Consider the following 18937-nt stretch of genomic DNA (forward strand, 5'->3'; position numbering starts at 1 on the left):
TACCCGAAAAAGGCCAATGAAAAAATAAATTTTATTAAGTACCCAAGAATTTGATTATATACAATTTGGTCCAAAAATTCAAATAAATTTTATTCAAAAAATTAATATAGTGAAACGACGCGCCCGCACCAGACTCGAACTCGGACACGGGCACGGGCACGGGCACGAGCTCGTGCCGTGCCGAGCCGAGCGGGCCGGTCAGACGGCGAAGATGGCAGCGCGCGTGTGTGGGCTTATGACCAAATCCGATAGGATATAGGTCTCCCCCCTTCCAAAAACTATTGATACCCCTCGGGGCCCAAACCCAATTCCCAAACTTGCACCATATAAACCACACCAAAATTTCATAACTTTTCTACATGGGATAAGTGTTTGGACAAATCAAATTCTTCACTAATTCATAGTTTCAAGTGTGTTACTTTGACATTAATTATTTCATTTAATTCTAAATGGTTTTCCATAAATAAATATGCCACGTTCATCACCTTGCGGAATAGAGCGTGGATATGCTAGGTTCCGTATTAATTAAGATGTGGGTCCCACTAAAATTTAGGCTCAAAGTTGACCCATTTCATAACCATTTTTCCAACAATATGAATAATGAAGAAATGGCGCCCTCGGGACATGTTCCAGTGGTGCAAAGGACATGAGTAAGGTAGTCTCAACCTTGCTGATAGCCGTGAGGATTTGATTCATAAGATATGAAAATTGACTCTTTGTGGGCACCAGTGAACAGGCAAATTCTTGTTCCCTGACCTGCTAGGACACATCTTGCGATTTACCTTCCTTACGATGCTCAAGGGTGGGACGGTGGGGACTCTCAGGGTTAGGGTTCAAATTTTTTTTTAATAATGAAGAAATGGCATGCAAAATGTCACTTGTAATCCACCGCTAAATCCTTTTGCTATCAAGTCCTCCAAGTTTCATATGATATCTTATTAAGTCATTTAACTTTTAATAATTAATAAGTATTTCCCCAAATTTAAATTTTATCCATTCTAAACCTTCTAACGTTGTCAATTTGTAAAATAAACTCCCAAAAATAATTTGGTCAATTCAAGTCCCACTAAAATGATTTACTTCATTTAAGTCCTTATTTGGCTTTGACTTTGACAGGTCAAACATTGACTTTGAATAAATAGTATTGACCTTTGACTAATACGAAATGGAATGTAACATATGTGATCGGTGCTATAACTTGGTCTATTTTGAGGATTTCTGAGGATTGGGATCAGGGGCGTAGTACTGGGCTCCAGCTTTACCTCGAATCCATTTAACTTTTAATGTAATTTTTTTCCCCTTTGAAATTTCCATTTTTATGTATCAGCCTAGTAGAGTTCCTAATTTTTTTATTTTTCATTTTTGGCTCAACCTCTAATCGGAATGCTTGCGCGGGGCAAGGATTGAGATACATCCTAACTCATTTTGATTTCTCATATGGAGATAAAAATCACCATCCTTTTGTTTCTCTTTTACTAGTTCCTACGGTCCTCACATGGAAGAAACGTGTAGTTAAATAAACTAGTTGATGAACCGCAAGAGTTCAAAACTAACTAAATACGCCTAAAACCCCTTTTTTTCCCAAGTATCCTCTCGTATCAAAATTGTACAGAAAAAGTGTGACTCTCTGTTACATAATAGATTCCTAATTAGTAATTTCTGTTCACGAAATCTTCAATCTGGCAGTAAGGTTTCTACCACTTTCTCCGTGACATGAAATCCAACAGGCAAACTACCTATTCCGTCCCACCTATCATTGTACAAAAACTACACTGACATGCATAAACACAGCAAAATCATGCTTAGAAGATGGAATTTTTCAAAAAAGAAGGTATAAAGATGCCTAATATATATATATGTGTGTGTGTGTGTGTGTGTGTGTGTGTGTGTGTAGAAAGGCAAAATAAGTTTCAGATTACTGCTACTGTTTTCCAAGTTTATCCATGAATTAGCAGCAAGGATAAATTTGTCTCAGGGAAGCTCTTGCCACAGAAAAGTAATCATTCCTGAAAACTGTGTCAACAAAACTAAACTGAAAAAACACTCATACTGTAGGTTGATATCAAAGCAACTCCTTAGTTGCCATCATATTTTGGGTCAGCCATTACATAATGATAAGCAATCACAAGTGCAAATATAAAGATGCCAAGAAAGTTGGCAAAGAAGCCCAGGTCCTGATCGTCAATCATCTGTTACAATAAATGCAAAAACAATGTCAATGATATATAATTGCTAATCAGAAATTGAGAATGAAAGAAGTAGCACATAGCAATGTACCAGGCGCACACCGAGTAAACCATATATGAATTATTGCACGAAGTAAAGTTTTAATGAAGAAAGACCCAGGTTATGACAATCAAGATCTCCCACTTAAACTCGAAAACCATCATTTACCACCATCTCAACCTTGTATTCGTGAGCAATATTTCAAAAAAATTCTCATTTTCTTTGATTCCTTTAAAGGCTTAATTAACAAATAGGACAACATCACAAAAGACAATGACATTTTGCTGACCACACCAAAATTTACTAGTTGAACCCACACCCCATCCTCAAACAACCCACAATGTGGAATGGCCACTTTTTAATATTTTATAACATGAATCAGAGCCAATCCCAGAGGCAGCAGGTGCCTTACTGAGACCACATCTAACTTTGAAACTTGCGACTTGCCCTCTCGTGTTCCCTGCAGTTCTTGAGATGCAGCTGAAGAAATCACAAAGAACTGGACAGGCAAAAAAGCATACAAAGCAAATACAAAGTCCAATAAATAGGCCTTGAATTCCTTATTAAGGGAAGAAAGAATGAGGGATTTTGGGAAGAGAGGAAGGAAAATGGTAAGACTTTTCTTCTTAAGAAAGAAAGAAAATTGGGTAGAAGAAACAATTACTGAGTACAAGCACATGCAATTGGCGCATAAAAGAGAAGAAGATGCCAACAGAAGGATTAGTATTTGTGGTAATTGCAGCCACCATTATTCTTGATCCTTTGTGGGTTAAATTAACAGGGCAACCGTACTGAGATTGTTGTGGGTTGAGCCATCAACTGGGTTGGTGTTACTGAGCCCGATTTGCACACGAAATCCAAGTCCTTGGGTGAATTTTCACGACAGACAGAATATCTAGACATCACAAGTCGAACCATGTTAATTTGTGAACTCCACCATAATGCAATGGACCTCCTAAAACTTTACTTTCAATAGAAGGCAACTTTTGTTATTTCTAATGCAAATGTGATAAAATCTTCGTGTGATCACATTTGATCTATCCCAGAATATCCCCGACCAGATTAAAATAGAACCAAGGTCATTTACCCAAATTTGTTTTCAGCATCTTATGCAGTTGTTTCAACGAGGAAGCTACCAGCACAAGTTATCTCATCAATAGACATCTTCCCAACAAAATACACTAGTTTCCTCCATCATTTTCTTGTAGTCAAAATCCAAAACCTATTCATAGAAAGTTTTGGGAATTCTAGTCGATCTTCAAAAACAATGAAAAGAGGAAGTTTAAAAAATGGGTATAAAAAGTAGCTTAACACATCCAAATTTGCGAGTAATTCACTTGGCAAAGAGCAAGTTTAATGGTAATCGAAAAGATGCTACCTAATCAGATCACTTAATTTACAGCAATAAAAATAAATAAATAAGAAAACTACGAGTACAGTCAGATCGCTAATTGAATTACCCATATTCAGAGGATTAACAATTTAAACTCGCATTCAATATACAGATCAATTAACTAAAATAAATAAACGTCTAACAACCGTCAAATAAGAAATGAACGAGAATCACAAAAATTAAGTCGTGAATCGAAAAACGAGAAAGAATCTGGATGTGAGTTTGAGCACTTACGGTGGTAATTGGGGATGAAACTCAGCCGGCAGCGATTCGATAATAGATCTTTGTGTAATACACAATCTGTGATGTTTTGATTTGTCAATGCTGGATGCAACGAAGGGACTTGCAAATACGTCATCGTTTAGGGATAGGTGCCGGTTGAGGGAAAAAGGAAAAATAATGTCATTTGTGGCTGCTGGGATTCGAGCCCAGGTCTCCACGGCCACAACGTGGAATTCTTACCACTAAACTACAGCCACAAGTTGTTATGAAGATTGAGAAACATGATATATATTTTTATACGTTACCAGAAATAAAAAATAAATAAATAGAAAATTGACTAATGAAAAATTATATACCTTCTTACAAGTAAGCTTAATCAAATGGACTTAGAAATATAACTAATTACTCCACAAGAGTTGATTTGTCAAACAATACAAAAACAGCTAAAGATATAAGTCCAAATACGAAAGCTTGACTCCATTCTTTCTGGTATTCATTATAATGTTGCGTAAATGGTACAATTACAACTTGAGTCCATCGTGAGATGTTTTTCTAAGATCCTCTTCGCACATTCCTACTGCCTTGGAGTTAAGACACCACTTTCTTTGTTTCTGTACCCAATATCTTCTTTGCTTCACCAAAGTACTTTATCTCAAACCAAACCCCCACTTTGAGTTGAAGCTTTAAATCAATTATATTTATCGTACTGGCAAACTCGGCTCATGCCCAAAAAATAAGCTCGGCTTGGCCCTAAGTGCGTGAGCTCGTATGTCGAGTCAAAATGAGTCCACGAGCTACCTATTTTTATTTTTTAATATTTTTTAAAAATCCTTATCCTTCTTCTAGGCTTGGATTGACTAGTTTTAGTATAGAGTGAGTTAAAATTATACACGCATGACTTCTTACGTGTACATTTTTTTTTAAGTGAATAATATTTAAAAATGATAAATTATGACGAACTGATAAGTGATCAATATAGTATTTGATCATATTCATTTTGGACTTGGTAGTCAACATTTTTCCAATCCTATATACATATTAAGCTCTCTAGTATCTTCTTTTGGTCTTAATCTGAATTTGGACAAAACATTGTTACTTGCACTAAAACCTGACTTTTCGATGCTACAATACTAATTGAAGTTGTAAGTCGATCACGTGCTGTGATAGAATTAATTAAATATTGATGCTACTTAGTTCTCCAAAATTGGAGTAACTCTAAATCTAATGTGTCAGTTGGGTCTACTATTGTAAGCATGTCGTGTGTAAAATATCTAGCTAACTCTACTGGCATTCCACCTACACCTACAATTGATATACTTCGATTGCAGGAAGAAGTACATGTATTCAGTTTACTAGTATTAACCCTGATCAATAATGCTAATTGACGTTTACATGCTGATGTTTCATTAGCGCTAGAGGTGGGTAAAATCAGCTAACATTTGTACCCGGGTCTTTAGAGAGTTTCAATATCCTTTTGACATGCTAATCTTACTTTGCAATACTTGTATACTAATTTGTAATCTAGCTCTCCATCAACCTGACATGTGACCATCAGTTTGAAGCATTCTCAACACTTCGCAATTTATTTTGTTCTTCGTTTCGGTTGTAGCACAATGATGAAATGGTGTGAGTTGACCAACTGACTTTTATTTGTTGTTTTTTAAAGGTGTTAGCTGGTCTCTTAAAAACGCACTTTCAATTTACAAAGCCGTGTTTCTTCTAATAGACGCTGATGATGATGCCATGTGTCAACCCCATGTCCATTGGATGGCTGACCATTTGGTGACTCATATAAAAGAGAGTCCTAGGGTTTGAGACGTGTGATTTTCTTCTCCTTGGCTTTCTAGACTCTTCATCTGCTCTCTGGCCATTTGAGTTCATCTTCTTCTTCTTTCTGAAAATCAAAGTTCTTATTTGATTTTTCAATACTTTCTCATATCCCGTTTTGTAATCTTGAGTGATTCTTTCTGAGAAGTGTAATGTGGTCTTGTGTGAACCATTCTGAAGTGAGAAGATCGAATCTTCTATGATTTTGAGTGATTCTGGTCTGAGTGCGAAAAACATCCTAATCCTTAAGCCTTGGTGTGTGATCTACACTCGCAGTGAACTTGCTGAAGAAGACCGCACATATATTTCGAGAGATCTTTAAATGGATACTGCCTTAGAGCATTTTTAATTAGATCTCAGTTTTCTTGTATTTCAATTCTTTTCATTCTGTACATTTTTGTTGATTGGATCTAATATAGTTGGAACCTCCTCTTTACACTTCGTTTACAGGTTACATCTGTTATGTGTAGTTTTTCTTCTTCCTCGATGTATCCAAATAAATTGGATCCCATGCACATATCCTCTCCCAAATTAGCAAGAATTGAGCTATCATTAAGACTACTAAAATCATTATCGAAATAGGAGACAAAGCAAGATTTATACCTTGTGGTGTCAATGGTGTATTGGAGTCGACACTAAAACATATCATCCAAATAATTATTGCGATCCATTGGCAGAATAAGAAATTGGTAGAACTTAGCCGTATAATATAGAATTATAGATGAAGTATGTAGATTTTGCATAATAAAAGGAAAAAAATGGCTGAAATAAAATATGGATGAAATGATGATATAGTTATATAAATATTAAATTATACTAATTGTATGAAAAAATTAAAATGTAGAAGAGTAGAGAGCTGTGGTGTGAGAAAAAAAAAATGAATTGGGAATATGATGTATTTATAGAGATTTTTAAAAAATTGAAATTGTGATCATTGGTCAACTAAAAGGAACAATGCCAATGAGCCGCTCATCTCTAGGGTGAGCCGAGCTCCTTGGTCGTTAATCTCTTTGTTCTGGCTCCATAAGGGTCTTGTGCAGCTCCGCCTTGATCCTTGTTTGACACTAATGTGAACATATAAAAATGCATTAAAGATTTACGAATATTTAAAGATCACGTAAATTATAATGGTATATTTCTATTATCTATTGGTCTATGCTTGGTCGAAAATTATACTCCATGAGAATTTTATGCACGCAAAGTATAGGATTAATCCCTCTAATGTCAGCGCTAGACCACTTAATAGCTATCTTATTTTTATTTTGAGTACCCTTATCAATCTCTCTTCCTCAAGCTCACTGATAGAGTTTGCAATAATGACCGATAATGTAGAAGATTTACCCAAGTAAGAATAAAGGAGATGCGATGGTAATTGCTTGAACTCTAATTTGGGAACTTGTTGAATTGATGGCAAAGGTTTTGTAGGCCCAGTGCGCAACTCTTCAAAGTGTGGTTTGCACCTATATTAATGATTAACTTCAAGATATCTTGTACATATCTTAATCTCACTAGAATTAGAGTAAGTAGATTGAGAATGCATAATGCATACTTCGTATGGATCAAATGAATTATGCAACTGGAAGGTGTCGTGAACTGCTTGTTAATCACATCGATCTGAAGGTAATTATCTCATTCAATAGGGTATTTCATGGGTTTGTGACCACTAATAAAAAGTTGCACGATTAATCTTAACTTATTTAACAGAGATCAAAACTTAAATTTTAATCTTGGTCAAATTCAATAACAATTTTAATAAAGTATTTCATGAGATCTAAAAATTTTCAACCACACATTTCATCAATTTTATCAAAACCTCTGAAAAATTAATTTTTATCCTCCACTATACAAGGCCTTGCTATATAAACTTTAATTTTTTTCTTGACAACATCTACTTCAACTTTTTATTTTTAATTTCATGAAATTTTATTGAATTTTGCTATTGGTACATCACTTTTTATCACCCTGTTAACATTTATCACCCTGTTAACAAAAAAGTGTGTTGTCTAAACTTTTTTGGATGAAGAAGCTATCAAATAAGATGTAGATTAAGCATAATTGATCTTTATTATCAATAAGAATGCATTTAATTGTCAATATTTTTATAGAAAATATCTTTTTTCCATTCAAATTTTCGCTTTCATAACCATTTAAAATTATAATCGTCAAGTTGTCTAGACAGGCGCCCTATTGTAACAGGTACATTTGGGCGTGGAGGCTGATTGGAGAGTTTGGTTGAAGAGGATCATGACTGCATGAGCCGTTGATCTGATTGAAAAGGACGGTCGAGATCAACTGATACGAATCTCTTATTCCCCGTAGATCCGTTACTAGCGTCTGAAAGTAGTTGATTTTCTAGGCATGGATTGTCAATATTTACCGTCGATTAAACATGAAATCCAACGGCTCTAACTCAATTCCCACACTTGGATTCTCTTTATAAACCCCGATCCACGTTTCATTTCTCTCACATCACGATTCAATTCAAATTTGTTGTGCTCGAGAGTAAAAATGTCTGGAAGAGGAAAGGGAGGCAAGGGTTTGGGAAAGGGCGGAGCAAAACGCCACCGTAAGGTGCTTCGTGATAACATTCAGGGCATCACCAAGCCTGCGATCCGGCGTCTGGCTCGGAGAGGTGGAGTTAAACGCATTAGCGGGCTCATCTACGAAGAGACGCGTGGTGTCCTCAAGATCTTTCTGGAGAATGTCATTCGCGATGCTGTCACCTACACAGAGCACGCTCGCCGGAAAACTGTCACTGCAATGGACGTTGTCTATGCGCTGAAGAGGCAAGGCCGAACATTGTACGGCTTTGGGGGTTAAGCCGTTGACATGCGTTCGGTTTCTTAGATTACTTTTGGGAAATTAGGGTTTCATGTAAATGTTGGTTAAATTGGAGTATGGGTGTTCCTTCTGGGGTAACTGAATGTAGTGAGCTTCATCTTGGATCTTCAAAATTTTAAAGTTGAAATTTCTATTTTGTTTAATATAATTAGTTTCTTTGGTTCCATGTCCAATAACTATTATGGAGAATTTGAAGTTGATTAATAATCTTGGATTGAGCTTCTCATTAGGATTAGCATTTGTTTAGATCTTTGCTGCTTTGGACTTGCAGTATTGCCCAGTTCAATGTCTAATGAACTCAATTATCGACTCCCTGATTTTATTGGGGTTATCTTCCTTGCGCACCCTATTCTGTGTAGCTGATGCAATGCAATTGTTTGTCGTTATTCATCTTTGATTAATTCTCGTTTCTTGACAATTTTGCCCAAACTTCTCTCATAAATGTAAATTAGGACTGGACTCCTACCCTTAACGTCAGGCTCCTCAACTCATGAGAATATGTGAATTTGAATTCTGACATGACGAAAATTGTCAATTTGGACGTTCAAATTGTATGCATCCAGTTGAATTGAAGATAAATATTAGATTCGTTTGATCACAAAGATGGAATTAAATTGAAAATGAATTGGAGTGAATTGAATTGTTTAGAAATTATTTTTTTGGAAATTGTAAATTATTATGTTTGATTTGTATAATTTTTTTCGTGAAAAATGTTAAAATGAAAGTAATTTTTGGTGTTCGCTTGATTTTATTTTACATGAAAATTGTCAATTAAAGAGATAGATTTTACTGGTATTAGGAATGAAATTTGTTTCCATTGCCAAAAAAAAAAAAAAATCAAAACGAAACAAAAATTCAAGAAAATTATCTATCTTTTGATGTTCATTTGATTTTATTTTACATGAAAATTGTCAATTAAAGGGAAATATTTTTTTACAATAATCCTTAAAATTGGTTTTCATTACCAAAAAATATATATATATAAAAAAACGAAAAAATAAAATGTTACGGTATATTAGAATTTGAATTCTTGCCATATTGGTGAGAATTCCTTGAAAACAAGGAAATGTGCAATTTCCAAGAAATATAAGAAATTCGATTTCATGGTAAATATAAGTTATCAAACACTCTTTTTGTGAAAGTTGGAATTCAAATTTCATTTTCTAAGGAAAATTTTGTTGAATCAAACAGTGCCTTAAACAATTATGCCCTTTAATTGTAAATCACGTAACATTTTAATGCCATTGGTGATTTTTTGATCACTTTGGGATCTAAATTCACCAATTTAAATATATTAGAGACCCAAAGCCTCACATTTAAAAGGTTGGGAATCGAAAAATTGGAAAGCCAAAACATAATTTACCTGTTTTATTATTAATCTACCGTGAATGATGATCGTTGTTCATGTTGCTGCTAAAAAAGGCACACAAATCATATGCCCATTCAAATCATTTGAGGAAATAAAACAAATAGACACATTTCAAACCACATATACAAAAAATAACTAAAGCATTGCTTTAAACTCCATCTCCACCTATTTCCCATCGTTGCTCCTTGTCTGCATTCCCACCTATATCGCTGCAATTTCCCCCAAAGAAATGTTGCAATATTGCTAGGGACGGATCCAGCACCTGGTGAACCCCACAACCATGCGTGTTGGATCCGTCGAAAATAATTTTTTTCGTTGATGATAAATAAAAGTATTATATTATATATTTGATAATTCGTTGCTTTCACAAACTTTTCTTATGGCTTAGTCGGTTAAAGCTTTCACAGCCAAATTGGACGTCCTGAATTCAAATCTCCTTCAAAGCAATTTATAGTGCTATTTTTCGAATTCAACAATTTTTACTAAAACTAATGCAAGAGTGGAGATTCGAACCCGTGACCCCTTTATGAAATTAGCCTTGACCATCGTTGCATTCATCGAATTGTGACACTAAATCTAACAAAATAATATATGTTCAAGTTTAGTGGCTTAATGCAATTAGAATGATTCAAACCCCTAACCGTAATTTGAAGTATAGAGCTCTTGGCTAATATGTCACTCGCCCTATTTAGTAGATATGTGTAGCAGAAAATATATGTTCATTTTTAGCAAAAATAATATAAATTGTTATATTTAATTTTAAATATTTTATTGTGACCAATGATCAACCGGCTACCCGTACTCACTCTAAATCCTAGATTCGCCTCTGCGTATTGCCTTTTTTAAGTCAAGCATTTAATAAAAACTTCAACAAAAACAATCAATACTACCCATGGTGTAGATAGCTTAAAGGAATTTAAATCAATCAAGCAATTCAAATAAATTCTCAAATTATTTTCCCTAGAATGCAACATGAAGAGTTCCATATGCTTCCTAATTTCCTGATCCGCACATATGGATACAATGTTACCATATACAAGTGGTTCTATGGTACTGCACAGTATACCGACAAGTAGACATGCAATATGGTCAAAGATGCATTAGCAATAGCACAAAGCCGGGTAAGTCAATGAAGAGTTGACTGTTGAAGACAAGACTCCAAACATAAGAACAGTGGACTACAAAGACAATTCAGCTGAAAAATTTATTATAAATTTGTGATGCATAGATTCACTTTCCATGTTATAATTCTTGGAAATTGCAGCCTTAGGCTAACCCTCAGCTCCAGAGGTAGAATAAATAATGCTGAATTCCCCCCTTTCAAACAGTAAGTAACCTTTGCCGTTCAACATCGAATGAAATTACTGGCTCCAGATCAGTGTTCCCTTTATCCGGGAATTACCAGAAATAGAATTTGGAACTTCTAGCTATCCCATTATTACATGGTTTCTCCCTTGAAATCACCCATCTGAAATTTCTTGTAAAGATTTCAAGTTTATGGATTTTCAACACAAAAAATAGGAAATTTAAACTATCGTCACAAGCAATAAAGATCCAATTATTGAATACGCTGACGACTTCAAATCAGCCTCTTCCTCAAAGCCTTACAAAACTGGAGAACATGGACCATCGATTTGATCCATTAATTCCAAGCAACACATTCATGTACAAACCATGAAATGACTATCAGCAGAAATATTTCCAAGTCATGACAAATTAAACACAAGCAGAGTACCTGAGCAGCTTGAATTACGATCAAAGTATACATACTAAATAAACATAAAAATGCAACTAATTTCATTATAAATCAGAATGCTGTCTTATATTTTGGAATCAACAAAAGAATTGTCCTGGCAATACAAACAAGCATTACACACATACAGAGGCAATTTTGCATTTATATTGAACACACAAGCTTTCCAACAAGTTCAAAAGGCGAAACTAAATTTGGAAGGGAGCTTTTTTGAAAAAGAATTATGAATGAGATATGCTAACCTTAAAGAAAACCTCCCTCCGACCACTTGCCATCTGATTTTCCATTATAACCCACAGCCTTGTGATTAGATGCACCTTGATAGAAATTATCAAACTCATCATCTTTTGCATCATCCCAGCCTGCCCAGCTATCTCCATTAAAGGATGTTGTTCCCTTAGATGATTCTTCTTTCCTGTTGTCTTTACTATCCCAATCGTCCCAGGAGCCAGAGCTGACAGAGTTGAACTGTCGACCAGATGAGCGTTGCACCTCCGGAGAATGATTCCATCCTTTAGACTCCTGTCCAAACTCCTGAAAGTAACCATTTCTTTCACTCTCTTTCCGTTGCCAGCCATCATTCTTCAAGCCAGAATCATCTTTAGTGTATTCCTCAACCTTTTGTGACGCTAGAGCCATTACCCCTTTCATGATTCCCCATGTCTTTTGTCCGATTTCTGATGTCTTTGTAGTCACAACACTGACAGTCTCATTCACCTTGTGATCATACCCTCCCTCTCTTACCTGTAAAAAGGAAGATAAACATACGTATCATCACACTGTACATTCAAATATTTTGGCAAAAAGAAAAACTTGATTTGAAATGTATTATGCCTTGTTTATCCACATAATGCTAAAAAGTTGAATCTTTTGCCTTCGAAAATCATCAATAGCAAAAAAATTAGAATAATATAAGGCAGCCGGCGACAAATCTTTAAGAGAGAACCTCTGACGCAGTGTCTTCAAATGCCACGAGGAATTGGGAAATTCTCATTCAGAAATTCAAAGTGGGAGAGAAAAAGAAACGAGGAATCAAGTTCATGTTCCTACTAGAATTTGGAATCGAATTTTTATTCTAGACAGCTAATAACAAAAAATGAATCAGTTCATTCTGCTTTTGGAACTTATTCTCTAATACAAAATATTCAGTGCAACATTTGTACGTAATTCTGGACAGTATAATGAAAATAATTTAATTTTCAAATTCAACTAATTTTTAACTGTTTGGTAGTTATTTGCTTGATTTTGTAAACTAATGAAATTAATTCTTTTAAATGACAAAATTTTGAATTTTATGTAATAAAAATAAGGTTATGAATTTGATTTTCTAATTACGAAGTTAGAATTTTTATTCTTTGGGTATTCTATTAAGGCGTTATCAGTTTTATTGCAGTGTTAAGCAATTAATTGAAATCCAACAAATCCATTAAAAATCTAAAAATAGGATTATGTTAAAATTTTAGTAAGTCAGTAGAATTCTATTCAATTCCATGAGAATCCAAAAATCTTAAGAAATGGATTAAACTCTGAGTTGAGGGGACACATCTGAAAGTTTCGGTAACAAAAACAGTTTGATATAATTCACAAAGCATTACAACTTCAATTGGGCCCATACTCATTAACCATTAATTATACAGGTCCATGAACTAACCTATTGTGCAGTTGTGCTTTTTTTTTTTTAATCCAGTTTAATGTGATTGAATGTTAGTCTTTTGATTTTTCTAGTCTCAAGTAGCACCGTCAAGCATAAATCACATGAAAGTGGCATTTTGGTCCTTACTTATATAACTCTTGAGATGTGATGCTCTGACTCTTAGAAATGATCTGAACATATGAACAACACGACACGGGTACATCAACTGGACACGGCAACTTACACAGGGCTTATGTCTTTCAACTATTACACAGTTTTTATGATTTTAATCAATGAATTATTGTTTCCATTGCTACCAATATTTTTCTTCCTATTAATAGGTTAATAATGTTAACAAAAAAGCCATATCAACGAAATTTGGTTTCTTTTTAGTCATGTCTTTGTATAGTACATTTTAAAAAATAAAAAATCTGACACTTAAATAGCACCTGTACCCGAGCCTGAACATCATAGCTCTAGACTAAATAGGAAAAATATCTTATTTTTAATCCTCATTAAGAAATTCAAAGTGAGAGAGAAAAGGAAACAAGTAATTGAGTTCTTGTTCCTACTAGGAATTGGAATTAAATTTGAGTCCATTTTGCTTTTGAAACTATTCTTTAATCATAAAATATTCAATGCAAATTTTTACGTAATTCTCGAGAATTTAATGAAAATGATTTAATTTTCAAATTCCACTAATTTTTTATATTTATAAGCTTGATTTAGTGGATTGATGAAATTAATTCTTTTAGGTGACAGAATTATGAATTTTCTGTAATAAATGATAAAGTTATGAATTTTATTTCTAATTATAAAGTTGATTTTCGTTTTTTTAGTATTCCATTGAGAAGTTATAACATTATATCATGATATTAAGCAATCTACTAAAATCCAACAAATCCATTAAAATCTATAAAATAGAATTAAGTTAAAATCTTATTAATTTTGTAGAATTCTATTCAAATCCATCAGAATTCAAAAATCTTAAGAAATGCATTGAACTATGAGTTGAGGACACCATAGTTATAAAACCTGGCCTGAATAGGCCAGTCGGGCCGGAAAACCGTTGACCTGGGCTCTTGTCCGGGCCGGGTAGATTAATTTAATAAGAACGCACATGACTTGGTCAAAAATCGGCTTTGCTGAGAAAACTGCCGGTTTTAATATAAAACCACCGGTCCGGTTTACCAGTTTTCAAAATTGCCTCTAAAATTTTGGCAGTCCATGGAATTGAACATTCCTCACTATTGGAGTAGTAGAGTACTTTAATAATTTTTATGTGCAATAACGTATGCAATGAATCATATATATTTTATAGATTTTCTAGAAATGTTTTTATAAAAAACTTTGGTCCAACCCTTTACTTTATCTAAATAATTAGTGAAAAATAACTTCAAAAAAATATAATTTTGCCTAATTTTTTTATTTTACTTTTAATTTTTTTTTATAGATTTTTATGCAATGACCCACCGATTCAACTATTGACCCACTGGTTCAACCAGTAACTCGAAACCCAGTACCTTGTCCGGGTCGGGTGTAATGACTATGGAGGACATTATCCTAAAAGTTTTAGTAACACATTGTTTGATATAATTCAAAAAGCATTAGAACTCCAATTTGCGACTTCAATCTTGTATACCCATTAGCCATTAGTTATGCATGTCCATTAATTTACCTATTGTGTTCTCGTGCTTGTTTTTATCCAATATGTTATGATTGATGTTAGTCCTCTCATTTCTAGTCTCAAGTAGCACTGTCAAGCATAAATCACATAAAGGTTGGCAGTTTGTTCCTTGTTATAATCCCCAATTTTGTGAGAAACCGAAATTTCAATTAAATAGCACTATTTGTCTTTAAGGACATTTTCCATCTATAAAGTACATTACATTGCCTTGAAATGACATAATTGCCCATAAACTTAGATAAACAAGAAAAAATAATTTATATAAAGAAGAAAATAAATCAGGAGCTCCATTTCCAACATCACACCCCACCACCACCCACCAGCGCAACCCCATACCACACAACCGCTAGCACAAGAGAAATGAGATTTTTGGTGAACAAAAGAGGATTTGAAATGAAATCTTCGCCAAGCTCTTTCAAATCAACTGTAATGCTAAGAAATTAATCCAAATTGCATCACAGGAAAAATACAATTCAAAAGGAAATGAAATGGGTCAAAAATATGAACCTACAAGGACGGAACTATTGAGAGAAAAATGAGGTGCTGAATTCATATTTCTCTTTTGCCCAAGCGTGATTTGAAGTGTGGAACTTAGTGATTGGAGGATACAGTCACCATGGGAAGGCAAAGAAGGCTTTTCGAGTGGATGAAAATGTTGAGACGAGGCTAGATCAAGTAATGTTTATAACTCTACTACCTTCTTGTAGCCATTGTAACCAGTGGTTTTGGGTCATGGGTTGTAGCTGGTGGGTTTAGGCTTGGCAACACTATTGCTGGTGAATAAGGGCCGAGGATTTTATTTTTATTTTCTCACTTTCTATTTTCTTTTTCTTTATATAAATTAAATTTTCTTGTTTCTTTAAGTTAAGACCATCCATGAGGACGGACCCCGCTAATTAATTAAAGGATTGAGGTTCGGCTTGTCATAAAAGAAAAAAAGTTGGGGAGAAGATTGCGAAAAAGGTCAAAGGCTGGGGATGGTGGTCATAATGTACCATATAATTCTTAAACAGAAGGGCCACTGTATCTTAGATTCTTTATTCTACTTCAGAAACTGATTGAATTATTTAAGGATGTTTATCCTTTGAATCACAAAATCATGTTCCCCTTCAAATTGTTCTTCTTTCGGGCCAGGGCTACAGTGTTCTGTTGATTGTCCCTTGGTTTTGATCCTCTCGGGTGTAGTTATACTGTTTGCGGCTTACTGCTATATCAACACATATGCTGTTTTTAAGAAATTGGGACACAAACACCTGGTCTGGTATATCTGTAAGGACGAGGACAAAATAAAGATGTTTTCAACACAAAAAACTAAGGAGCACTCCATAAATAATGAGTGCTGAGCTAAATGATATTCGCTCAATATATCTCAGCCTCCCAACCTAATTTATATCATGTGTCATACACAAGCTACAATTTGTTCTTTAAAGCTTACCCTTCGAAGAAACAGATGTTCGCTGAGGCCAGATTGGTTGGGGTCCTGTAGCATGAAATTTTGGCTAGGATAGATACCAAAGGCCCTCCGTCCCAATGACAACAATTTAATTTATACTTATATTAGCAGGCTTGCTAAGGTGGACAAATAGATATTTTGGAAGATATCGTTGCATAGTTTAACAGAATTAAATGTGAAAAAATTATGGAATACAATCCTAATTCTCAAAGGATAGTTGTGACGACATTTTCATGCCATCAGATAAACATTCGGCAAGCTTGCCCAATGGCTAGTCAGATGAATTTAAAATGCTTTGACATATAGTCATAGACCTAATATTCATGTCACTCCTCAAGGCAAGTAGCGTGGCAAATATGAGTGCTGCTGTCCAGAATCATACAGACACTAAAACTCAATGTTTGAATCGTGTAGAAGGGAGAAAGGAGATCATTTGCATCAAATGCATGAAAGAACCAGTAGAAAATCACACCTTCTGAAACCAAAATTTCACGCATCCCTTCAATCGCCAAGGTTTTAGTGGTCACTAGTATAGCTATTTGTCTGTTCCTTTGAGATGGTATGAACTACTTTTGGCAAACTGATTCCCAAGAATCACAAGGTGAGCTTTGTATATGTTGGCACGAAACTCCACGATTAAGGAACTTATTGATGAAAAAGAAAATCAGGCCAAGATTATATCCTACTCAGCTTGACAGTTAAAAAACGATTTTTAATTCCAACAACCAAGGGTACTAAACCTCTCATCTTACTATTGAATACACTTCATTCTAAAAAGATCCATACTAGTCATTCTGAAACAAGAGAAAGAGAATTCAGGTTTTCCAGGCAGCAGAAATCTTTACACGTAAGTGCCATATCTCAAGAATGACCCGTGCTATAAATGCAAACTAAAATTGACAACCTAAATATTAAGAAAACAACAAATCAGGCATGGACATATTATTAATGTTACTCCCTCAGATTCAACAATTATGCAATTGCCACATTGCCCGTTGTCTGAAATAGGATCAGAACAATTACAAGACACCACAATGACAAATATAACAAGCACCACTGATAATACACTCCTGAAAAGCCAAAGTACCTTAGAAGTGAACTCCTTTGTCCCTGCTTGTACAACATTTGCAGCTGACTGTGCGGCCGATGCTGCCACCACAGATAACCTACCAAATCCCTGTGTACACAGAACCACATTAGTAACACTGAACACATAAATAGCCAAAAAATCTGCATAAGCACATGTACGAATGCACCTCAGTAACAGACGAAAGAACGTCCCCCTGAGAATTGCTCCTTGGCACCGGAGGAGGGGTTGACCCAAAGCCAACATACTTCCCACCTTTGGAGGGTGGGATCCCCTCAGGCCGTGTCTCATTATCTACCATCTTCCGAGCAAAGAAGTCCTCCTTATTTGCAGCCGATGCCTCCAATTGTTCCCGGGAATAAATATTCTGGGTCGACTTCGACCTCGACGGTGCACCTACCCCATTTCCACCACTCCTAAAATCTCCAACCGTATTATTCCTCCTAATATTATTATTCGAATTTCCACTAAACCCTCCATCATCATAACTATCCCAATTATCCCACCCGGCATTGTTTCCAGAATTACCATTCCTATCCCCACCACCTAGCGGAGGTTTATTATTATAACTATTACTCTTATTACCGGATCTGATTGCTTCTTTCACGACAGGGGGGTCACGCCAAAGTTTGCCTTCGGCAAGTGATTGAATCCGGTCTCGATAAACAGATGCAGCATTGGTATTATATTTCGTAACAATATCAGTTTCTTTAGGGATTCCATATTGCAAAATAAATTGATTAAATCTTTCATTCCCGCTAAGCTCCATTTTCTTCAATTGGATCTCGGACCACGAGTCCATCGTCACAGATCGAACAAAGGATATATGAACGCCAAGGCCGCGGTGCTTGCCAGAGCACTCAAGGCACATGAAAACGCCGTAAGAGACGGAGGCCCATTGCGGATTCTTCTGCGAACAATCCACGCAGATCTTGTTCCCTGGCTGCGATTGGAGCTCCCGTAGCCGACGCGAAGCAGCCATTGATAGGCTTTGAAACGAATCTCAAGAGATTCAATGAACGTGATCAGATCAAAGATTGCGTATTATTGAAATTGAGGATGAGAGTATGGAAAAATTTAGAAAAAGTTGGAGAGAGACAAGGAGCGTGATGGGAAATGGCCGACAAACGTTAAAAACGTTTGCGGTGGATAACGGCTGGGATTAAGGTCGAGCCATGGTTACTTTGGGACGATTTTGAGCTTAATTCGATTCCGTAATAGTCCAAGTCAATTTGGGTGAATTGAGGTTCAAATCGATTCAATCTTGTTGCAGAAATTGAGTCAATTCGGTTTGAGTCCGTTCATCGATTTGGTCTTAGCCCAAAATAATCTTGGAAATCAATATTGAATTATGCAGATGTGCGACAATTTTAGTGGACAAACTTAGAATTTGTCAAGCAAATATCAAATTTGGTAGGTAAAAGTGGAGTGTGATAGACAAATATC

The 18937-nt window shown here is 35.3% G+C and overlaps 3 protein-coding genes and 1 non-coding gene across 7 annotated transcripts; 1 reads left to right on the forward strand and 3 right to left on the reverse strand.

Moving 5' to 3' along the window:
• Positions 1-1891: 1891 nt before the first annotated feature.
• Positions 1892-3862, reverse strand: LOC111385139 (dolichyl-diphosphooligosaccharide--protein glycosyltransferase subunit 4A-like). Its single transcript, XM_023009515.1, has 2 exons — positions 3854-3862; positions 1892-2189 (listed from the first exon to the last, which is right to left on the reverse strand). The coding sequence occupies exon 2, from the start codon at positions 2187-2189 to the stop codon at positions 2076-2078; it is 114 nt and encodes a 37-aa protein (XP_022865283.1). The 5' UTR covers positions 3854-3862; the 3' UTR covers positions 1892-2075.
• Positions 3863-4026: 164 nt separating this feature from the next.
• On the reverse strand, positions 4027-4098 carry TRNAH-GUG. Its single transcript has one exon. It is a non-coding gene; the product is annotated as a tRNA-His (tRNA).
• A 4020-nt stretch (positions 4099-8118) lies between these two features.
• On the forward strand, positions 8119-8718 carry LOC111385137 (histone H4). Its single transcript, XM_023009514.1, has one exon. It carries the CDS (start codon positions 8177-8179, stop codon positions 8486-8488), a length of 312 nt encoding a protein of 103 aa, XP_022865282.1. The 5' UTR covers positions 8119-8176; the 3' UTR covers positions 8489-8718.
• A 2103-nt stretch (positions 8719-10821) lies between these two features.
• LOC111385109 (probable ADP-ribosylation factor GTPase-activating protein AGD6) lies at positions 10822-18790 on the reverse strand. Of its 4 annotated transcripts, none has more exons than XM_023009477.1 (4): positions 17661-18473; positions 17492-17581; positions 11874-12375; positions 10822-11346 (listed from the first exon to the last, which is right to left on the reverse strand). In XM_023009477.1, the coding sequence occupies exons 1-3, from the start codon at positions 18471-18473 to the stop codon at positions 11875-11877; spliced, it is 1404 nt and encodes a 467-aa protein (XP_022865245.1). In that variant the 3' UTR covers positions 10822-11346; position 11874. The 4 variants fall into 4 exon arrangements, with proteins under 4 accessions (XP_022865245.1, XP_022865246.1, XP_022865247.1 ...); XM_023009478.1 differs by having other exon boundaries at positions 10822-11355; XM_023009479.1 differs by having other exon boundaries at positions 11295-11490.
• Between the last annotated feature and the right edge of the window lie 147 nt (positions 18791-18937).

The sequence above is a fragment of the Olea europaea genome, unplaced genomic scaffold (assembly GCF_002742605.1).
Source record: "Olea europaea var. sylvestris unplaced genomic scaffold, O_europaea_v1 scaffold309, whole genome shotgun sequence".
Taxonomy (NCBI): Eukaryota; Viridiplantae; Streptophyta; class Magnoliopsida; order Lamiales; family Oleaceae; genus Olea; species Olea europaea.

Excerpts from the sequence above, each read along its gene's own strand:
- LOC111385139 (XM_023009515.1), bottom strand. The coding sequence starts at position 2,189 with ATGATTGACGATCAGGACCTGGGCTTCTTTGCCAACTTTCTTGGCATC.
- LOC111385137 (XM_023009514.1), top strand. The coding sequence starts at position 8,177 with ATGTCTGGAAGAGGAAAGGGAGGCAAGGGTTTGGGAAAGGGCGGAGCA.
- LOC111385109 (XM_023009477.1), bottom strand. The coding sequence starts at position 18,473 with ATGGCTGCTTCGCGTCGGCTACGGGAGCTCCAATCGCAGCCAGGGAAC. Across the intron at positions 17,582-17,660 it reads TTCTTTCGTCTGTTACTGAG|GGATTTGGTAGGTTATCTGT; the intron begins GTGCATTCGTAC and ends CTGTGTACACAG. Across the intron at positions 12,376-17,491 it reads CAAAGGAGTTCACTTCTAAG|GTAAGAGAGGGAGGGTATGA; the intron begins GTACTTTGGCTT and ends TCCTTTTTACAG.